Source organism: Otolemur garnettii, unplaced genomic scaffold (genome assembly GCF_000181295.1).
Source record: "Otolemur garnettii isolate 467f Iridium unplaced genomic scaffold, OtoGar3 scaffold00005, whole genome shotgun sequence".
NCBI lineage: Eukaryota > Metazoa > Chordata > Mammalia > Primates > Galagidae > Otolemur > Otolemur garnettii.
This window is the reverse complement of record NW_003852400.1, coordinates 5,889,471-5,898,740: the sequence shown is the minus strand read 5'-3', so window position 1 is coordinate 5,898,740 and position 9,270 is coordinate 5,889,471. Positions and strand designations below refer to the sequence as shown.

The window sequence follows — 9,270 nt, the reverse complement described above, 5'->3', positions numbered from 1 at the left end:
ACGCCACACCCTGACCATGAGGGAGATGTCTGCTCACACTTTAAGCTTGTTGCTCAGGATTGCTTTGGTGACAGTTCTTGCCGCAGGATGAGAAGCAATGCCATTCCGGGTAAAAATTACTTACAATGACAACAAAGGCAGAACTTGGAAACAGACAACTGGGTCATGTGATAAATCCAGGTATTCTATTTTATTATAGTAATATGTTATTTCCTACTCATTTTTAACAGGGAACTTCTGGGTACAACCTGGACATGATCCTTACATGGGGTAAATTATTCTAATGTTAGAGTTTTAGCTAGCATGACAAGAATGTTGACATTTGTTTTCTCTTTTGGTTTGGTTTGGGGATTTTGCACTGGGTCAGCTCTGGTGCTGTGTAGGAACTCAGGAAAATCATGATGTGAAGTAAAAACAAGGGCATCCTGGCCTTAGCTCACAGTGTCTCTCTTATCGATGGAGTTTCATTGAGCACGGTTAAAAACATAACTTTGTATTAACCTTTCTTAGAAGCTTAAATGAAAGTTGATATTAATCTGTTGGGCTAAATTCCTCTTAGCTAAGAAAGGTGTTAAAAGGTGGCTTCAAGAGTTTGGGAGGGAGAGAAAACTGATGAATGCTACCATTCTTGTTTGTTCCTAGGAGAATCATGGTGGAATCTGAGAGGGCAGGGAATCCTAGATGAGATCTGCAGCCTACGCAGCTATCAGCCCTGCCTGCTGGAGGCACCTACCTTATTCTTACTAAAATTGCTATCTGTTCAAATCTTCCTGTCATCGTCAGTGAGCAGTCTCCTTTTCCCTCTAGGTTGTTGGCTAGTGCTAAGTGAATCTTGCAACTAGGGGTGGCACCTGTGGCTCAGTGAGTAGGGTGCCAGCCCCATATACCCAGGGTGGCAGGTTCGAACCCAGCACCGGCCAAACTGCAACAAAAAAATAGCCAGGGGTTGTGACAGGTGCCTATAGTCCCAACTACTCAGGAGGCTGAGACAAGAGAATCACCTAAACCCAAGAGCTGGAGGTTGCTGTGAGCTGTGACGCCATAGCACTCTACTGAAGGTGACAAAGTGAGACTCTGTCTCTTAAAAAAAAAAAAAAGACTCAGTGAATCCTGTGACTATTTTTCAGTGTAATGACTGAGTCTCACTTAGGGAAGATTTGTAGTCACTGGAACTTGAAGGAAACTTACAATTATTGTAATCCCTTGGTAAATGCTGGGGATTGAGATTAGTTCCAGGACACCTTGAGTATATAAAATCCATGTTTAGTCAAGTCCCAAAGTCCTGTAGAACCCCCCTAAACAAAAAGTGGGCCCTCTATACAGGCAGGTTTTGTATCCCAGAACACGATATTTTCCATGTCTGTTGATTTGAAAAAAAACCTTGTGGTGTCCCAGAAGTTCAAACCTGAGTTGTGCAAGGGTCAACTGTATAGATTTTCGGTGCTCAATGTGTTAAGATGAGGCCACCCTGAACTTGTGTAGTAACTACAAAAATGCAGTTACCTGAGCTTTCAGGTAATCCTTGGACTTCTGCTCCCTTTCGTCAATCTTGATTTGGGTCATACGGATAAGGTTGAATACCAGTTCTTTCATGCGTTCTTGTTCCTTTAAAAGCTTGTTTTCTTCTGCAAGTTGTTGTTCTACTAACTTAGATTCTGCTTCTGATAGCATTTTCTTTTGAAAAAACATAACAATTTGAAAGAATACAAAAGTTAGTACTATGTATCTTAGGCTACCTTTTAATTTACTGGGTAGAATTTATTTTATTAAAATGTAAAACAGGCCAGGCATGGTGGCTCTGTAATCCTACCACTCTTGGAGCAAAAGGATTGCTTGAGCTAGGAGTTTGAGATTAGCCTGAGCAAAATAAGACCCTGTCTCTACTAAAAAATAGGAAAATTAATAAAACAAGTGTGTTCATAAAAAAAAAAAAGAAAAATTAGCCTTGCATCATGGTGTGTGCCTGTAGTCCCAGCTATTTGGGAGGCTGAGGCAGGAGGATCACTTGAACCCAGGAATTTGAGGTTGCTGTGAACTAGGCTGACACCATAGCCTGAGCAACAGAGTAAGACTCTGTTTCAAAACAAATGAACAAACAACTCTCCCCAAAACAGAGTAACTCCACTGTCTTAGGTTTAATTTTTTTCTTTATTTTTTAAAAGAAAGTATACTGATTTATAAATGAATCAGTGCTTTAACATGATAGAACTTGTTCAGACTGCATTTTCAAGCTTAGAAAAAGAGATATAAAACATATTTTAAAATACCTCAACTGTAGCTTGAATAAACAAGATTTGAAAGTTTTTTATTAAACATTGGTGAAATAAAATATTTGTTGTTTACTTTTAACATAATCACGAGTCCATAGCTTTAAACTCTCATTACTTTGTATAATTTTTGCCAGTTTCAACACCTCCTTTCTTCTCACATTTAATGTGGTGGTGGTGTGAACTTTGAGATGAAGAAATAAGCCCACATGAGGTAGGCTCGTACTCTCTTTGATGTCTCTCTTGTTGATGGAGTTTCACTGAACATGGTTAAAAGCACAACTTTGTATTAACCTTTCTTAGATAGATGCTTAAATGAAAGTTGATATTAACCTGTTGGGCTAAATTCCTCTTGGCTACTTCAACTTCCTTGTGGAGTTCTCTCCTTCTCTCAGATAATATAGTATCTTTAGGGACAGCGTCAATCTGGAAATCAAAATTTAAGACAGGCTTTTATATAAGAAAAGTCTTTCATGCCATGTAGTCCACCCCATCACATACTTTTTGAAATGGTGGGCAAATGAACAATTCTCAATCTTATAGGAACTGCCTATCATGCCAAATATTTTTTTTTTTTTTTTTTTTTAGACAGAGCCTCAAGCTGTCCCCCTGGGTAGAGTGCCGTGGCATTACAGCTCACAGCAACCTCCAACTCCTGGGCTCAAGCGAGTCTCCTGCCTCCGCCTCCCAAGTAGCTGGGACCACAGGTGCCCGACACAACACCCGGCTATTTTTTGGTTGCAGCCATCATTGTTGTTTGGTGGGTCCGGGCTGGGGATTCAAACCCGCCGCCTTAGGTGTACGTGGCTGGCGCCTTAGCCGGTTGAGCTATAGGCGCCAAGCCATGCCAAATATTCTTTATAAAGTCATGGCAAAGTAAAATATGAAGACCTGCCAAAAATCTATGATTCATCAGCTACAAATATTTTTTCATCAATTATACTAAAAATAGCTAACATTTATTGCATAGACTAAGTGCTCAGCAAGGTTCTAAATACTTATATGAATGATCTTGTTTAATCTTAATAACCCTATGATGTAGGCAATATTATCCCTAATTGCACAGATTAGGCACAAACATATCTAAGCAAGTTGCCTCAGAGGTGCAGGTATAAATCCAGGCAGTTAGACTCAGAGCCCTTGATCTTAACACTACATTCAACTGCCCAACTCGCGACCTAGCACATTGGAAACATGCATATCCTATGACTATTCAAATGATAGTTATAATAATCATAAAATGTGAGCTCATTTATAAATAGATTGAAGAAAAACAGAAACTATTTATTAATAATAAGATGAATTAATAAGTTTGCTACTTATACATAGTAGCTTGATTAGTAGCTACAAAAAGAAAAGCTTTTTGACTTTCTTGTTGATAAACCTCCACTATTACATTTCTGATGTATTGGCTTTCACTTCTGTCTTGTGATAAAGTACTTCAGGGAGAAGACGAGGTTTCATTCTATTCTCTTTGTTGCCCTGTTAGGAATGAGCTTGTCAGATTTTTTATAATAAAGAAGAAAGCAGAGAGGCTCAGAGTTGGAATTTGTTTGTTTGTTTATTTATTTATTTAGACACTAACAGTTCTTCGCTTTATTTAGACAAAAGTTATGCAAACCATTCCTTCAAACATCTTTCAAAATTCTAAGAAAGCAAATAAAGTCATTGATAATTAATAATTACTTATTTAGAGACAGTCTCACTCTTGCCCCAGGATAAAGTACAGTGGTAGAGCCTAGCTCATAGCAATCTCAAACTCCTGGGTTCAAGTGATCCTCCTGCCACAGCCTCCCAAGTAACTGGGACTACCCATCCAGCTAATTTTTTTGTTTTTAGTAGAGATGGGGTCTTGCCCTTCTCAGGTTGGTCTTGAACCCCTAACCTCATAGGATTCTTCTGCAATGGCTTCTCAGAATGCTAGGATTACAGCCACGAACCAACACTATACTGGAACAGAATTGGAACTATATACCAAAAGCACATGATTTCAATCTGATAAGATTATTTCCTATTGTGACAGCATACACTTTTAAGCATCAATATCGAATATTGGCTAAAACTTGTCCCAAGATGGGAACTATTTACTGATTTAAAGGTCACCTAGCAGGAACTTTCTGAGAGACATGCAGCTATTTTAAAATAGTTCAAGTGTCTTTGGATGCACTATCATCAATGAATCAGTGTATCTTCAGTAGCCCTTTCTGTACTCTCAGGTGCCCCATGATGTCCTGCTTCCCCGTCTCTACCCTGGAAGGCTAGCTGTTGAGAAGCATGCACTTGACTTTGAGAAGATGGGACATGGTCTTGTGGAACCTGTATAACACAAAGAATTTTGAGGTTTCAATGGACAGTACTATAGCGGATCAAAAAAGGGAGAGCTCAGCACAGACTTGAATAATTGGGGCTCGTCACAGTGGCTCATGCCTGAGATCCCAGCACTCTGGGAGGCCAAGAAAATGGATTGCCTGAGCTCAGGAGTTCCAAGTTTGGTGGCTCATGCCTATAATCCTAGTACTTGGGGAGGCCTAGATGGGCAGATTGTCTAAGCTTGGTTTTGCTCAGGAGTTTGGTACCAACCTGATCAATGGTGGTGGATGCCTGTAGTCCCAGCTACTGGGGAAGCTGAGGCAAGAGGATCAATCACTTGAGCCCAAGAGTTTGAGGTTGCTGTAAGCTATAATGCCACAACACTCTACCAAGGCTGGCAAAGTGAGATTGTATCTCAAAATAATAATAATGATAATAATAATAATAATCAGAGGAGACTTTACAGAAGAGGTGAGATGTCACTAAGGAACAGATTGATTTCTTCTTCTGGAAAGGCAGGTTAAGGCTTCCTGGATGGAGCAAGTCCAGCAAGTGTCCTGGGTCCCTGTCTCTAGTTCTCTACTAGTGGGCCGGGAATGAGCAGCTCCTCTTGCTCTGCCCCCAAATGTAGGCAAATCCGTACATAAATGCTGAGTGGGATGGGAAAGTGCATAGGGTTTTGACAGAGTATGATGAGCGCACACTCGCCAGACTATGTCAACTGAAGGCTCCTGACAGACTTTCCTGGTTGGAGGCCTCAACACATTTTGGTTGTCTCTAGTGTTTTGAAGTACAAACGATACTGCAGTGAATTGTACTCATTTTTGAACTCTGGTTAGCTGCTTCTCTAACACAGTTTCCAATTCTCCATAATCCCAGCTCTCCAGTTTCAGGCAGGAATTAGGAATATATGGTTGTGGAAGAAGTTACAAGGTGAGACATTGCCAGCAAGGCCTGCTGGGGGCCCTGCCAGTAGCCACCCTCCATTTGACCTCTGCATATCTCTGGGGTCCTCAGACTTCTTTGCGTCTGGAAGCAACCATATAAGCCAGGAAAATCCAATGAAATATAAGTGGAAGTCTGCTGGGTAGAGCTCCTGGAAAAATGACTATTCTATTAAAAATGCAGAACCAACTGAGTCCTCTACTGCACACCTTTAGCTCCTTTATGTCTTGTGGGGGCTTATGCTTAAAGGCAGAGCAGCCATCTCGCAACCACAAAGAAGGAATATATATGTCAAGGAAGAATATATAAATTGCAGATATCACCAGGTTTTGTAGGCTTCTTTTAGTTCTCTGATTTGCTTTTTATAGTGTGGCATTTCTTACCTTAAAAACATGTTTATTAAAACCAACGACACAACAGAAATCTGTAAAATATTAAACATGGTCTGCACCCTGCCTCTACTTCAAATGCTGCTCCTCAGGAGTAACTGTTAATAGTTTTGGTGTCTGTCCATCGTATGTTTTCAATGCATAAATAATTCATCAGTAACTTTCATCAAAGTTAAGAAATTAGACATTATTCTGTTGCTGTAAACATCCCAACTAGTTGATATCAGTGAATCTTAGTTTAATGCTTTGATATTTTTTTCTAAAATATTCCAAACTTTCATAGGGCTCGTATCTTACATTTTGGGAAAGGTTCTCTGAACAGTCAGATGCCAGAGGAGAATCAAGTGTCTCTGGGGGAAAATAGATTCCGAAGAACTGCTGGAGCCCTTCATGCTTACCTTTTATCTCTTTCCTTTCTGGATTGCACGCAGGTCTGAAATGTTCACCAGAGCTGGGTGTGACTGACCCACTCCTATTTTCAAGTACTGCCAGCTGTGGGCAGTGGCTGGGCTAATTATGAATTGTAAGGTCAAAGAGGAAGTTAGTCTCTCCCTAAAACTGTACTAGGACAAAAATATAAATTGTTCTTAAAAATCAGTGAAGGAAGAGGATTTTAATACATTTTAATTTCTGTTAGTTTTATATTCTGTGGGTGCTGTTTTGTGACACTTATATTTTGTGTCAAAATATAAATAGCTTTTATTTATTAAAATGTGAACAACTTGTGAGCATTCCACTGTAAACTTCCCTTCAGTCCAGGGCCATCCCTTACATATTTTGTGTGCCAGATCAAACTACAACAACAAGTCTAACCATAAGAAACAGCTTCCAGTTAATTTTTATAGCATCCTATGCTTAAATATAAGCAGATAACTAAGGATAACCCTATATGAGAGGTTTCTAGTAAGACAGAGACAAAAATAAGGAAGAATAAGGAGAAGGAGAGAAAGACGAAGAAGAAAAGGAAGAGGAGGAGGAGGGAGGGAAGGAAGGAAGGAAGGAAGGAAGGAAGGAAGGAAGGAAGGAAAGAAGGAAGGAAGAAAGGGAGGGAGGGAGGGAGAGATACCAGGAAAAAGGAACTTAAAGAAAATAAAGTCAAACTTTATGAGGAGGACCCTCAGGGCTATTGAAGCATTACCAAAAATACATTACTGGGATCTGATCAAACTAAAAAGCTTCTGCACTGCCAAGAACACAGTAAGTAAAGCAAGTAGACAGCCCTCAGCATGGAAGAGGATATTTTCAGGTTACATTTCTGACAAAGGTCTGCTAACCAGAATTCACAGAGAACTCAAACTTATTAATAAGAAAAGAACAAGTGATCCCATTTCACTATGGGCAAAAGACCTGAACAGAAGCTTCTCCAAAGAAGACAGGCACATGGTCTACAGACACATGAAAAAATGCTCATCATCTTTAGTCATCAGAGAAATGCAAATCAAAGCCACTTTGAGATACCATCTAACTCCAGTAAGAGTAGCCCACATAATAAAATCCCAAAACTACAGATGCTGGTGTGGATGTGGAGAAAAGGGAACACTTCTACACTGCTGGTGGGAATGCAAACTAATTCGTTCCTTTTGGAAAGAAGTTTGGAGAAAACTTAGGGATCTAAAAATTGACCTGCCATTGGATCCCGCAATTTCTCTACTAGGAGTATATCCAAAAGACCAAAAATTACTTTGCAAAAAAGATATATGCACCAAATTATTCATTACAGCTCAATTCATAATAGCCAAGTCATGGAAGAAGCCTAAGTGCCCATCGATCCATGAGTGGATTAATAAATTGTGGTATATGTATACCATGGAATACTATGCAGCCTTAAAAAAGATGGAACCTTTACCTCTTTTATGCTTACATGGAGGGACCTGGAACATTTTCTCCTCAGTAAAGTATCTCAAGAATGCAGGAAAAAGTATCCAATGTACTCAGTACTTCTATGAAACCAACTTATATTTACTCACACTTTCTTATGAAAGATAGAACACAGCTACAGCCCAGGATAAAGGAGACAAATGGAGTGGGAAGGTAGGGGAGTGGGAAAGTTTGATAGAGGGAGGGTAAAAGGCAGGACCACACCTATGGGGCATATTGCAAGGGTACAAGTCAAATCTTTCAAGTGTAGAACATAAATGTCTTAACACAATAATCAAATAAATGAAGCAAAAGCTATGTTGATTGCTGTTTGATGTAAGCATGTCAGATTGTATTAAAAAAATCAACACATTGTACCCCACATATGCATAAATGTATTCATGATCTATGTGTGTATGACTTAATAAAAAAAGAAAAAGAAAATAAAGTCTATTTAGGAAGAAGAAAAAAGAGATCAGTGAGGTAAGGGCTGGGGACAGTGGTTCACACCTATAATCCAAATACTTTGTGAGACTGAGGCAGGACCATTGCTTGAGCCCAGGAATTGGAGGTTGTAGTGGGATATAACAACACCACTGCACTCTAGCTGGGGTGACAGAGTGAGACCCTGTCTAAAAAAAAAAAATCCTTAATGAAGTAAGAGAAGATATAAGAAAGAAACATTCAGATAATAAAAAGCACTCATGGAAATATAAACTACTATATTAGAATGAAAGAGCAGGAGGATTAGAAGGAAACACTAAGGAAATCTCTGTTTTGGTAAGTCAAGAAGACAAAAAAAGAAAAGGGAAAATTAAAGATACAAGGAAATCAGAGGACTTCCTATTGAACCTTTTAGTAGGTTCAACATTTGCATAAAAGGAGTTCAAAAAATAACAGAGAAAATAGAATGGATGAAATTAAAGAAAATTCAAGACAAAGTATCAGAATTGAAGGGCACAGGCTTCCATATACAAAGAACCCACTGAGTGCCCAGCACAATGGACACAATGGGAATATCATCGTGAAATTTAAAAATTCTGGAGGCAAGTAAAAGATCCCACAAGCTTCTATGGAAAAAAATTATTTCAAACAAAGAAATGATAATCAGAAAGATACCAAGTTTTCTTAAAAGTGACTCCAGAAATTAGACAACAATCGATCAATGCCTTCTTTTGAGGGAAAATGATTTCCAACCTGAAGATTCACATCCAATTCAATTATTTTCTGTATGGCCAGTGTGACGGGGAACTATTTTGCTGTCACACATGATCTTCTGACATGCATTTTCTGACACACAAGGTCTTAAAAAGTTACTTTCCCTTCACATTTTCTCAGGAAGCCACTGGAAGGCATGCTCCCCCCACAAAAAGAAAGAAAACTAAGAGAGCAAGACAGAAGAGCTCCTTGAAAAAGGGAACCTAATTAACAGAATGGAAGAAAGGAAGGAATTAGGAGTTCAAGAAATTATTCAAAAGATATCTCAAGAAATTATTCAAAAG

General features: G+C 39.1%; 1 protein-coding gene across 1 annotated transcript in view; it reads right to left on the bottom strand.

The window, feature by feature from the left end:
* The window catches only part of CCDC146 (coiled-coil domain containing 146), a 178,077-nt gene that overhangs the window by 28,393 nt on the left and 140,414 nt on the right, over window positions 1-9,270 (bottom strand). Inside the window, exons 10-11 of the mRNA XM_003782617.3 lie at window positions 2,601-2,693; window positions 1,504-1,674 (exon numbers count right to left, since the gene is read on the bottom strand). Of these exons, the coding sequence (XP_003782665.1) occupies window positions 1,504-1,674; window positions 2,601-2,693 (264 nt within the window). The remainder of the gene's footprint in view (window positions 1-1,503; window positions 1,675-2,600; window positions 2,694-9,270) is intronic.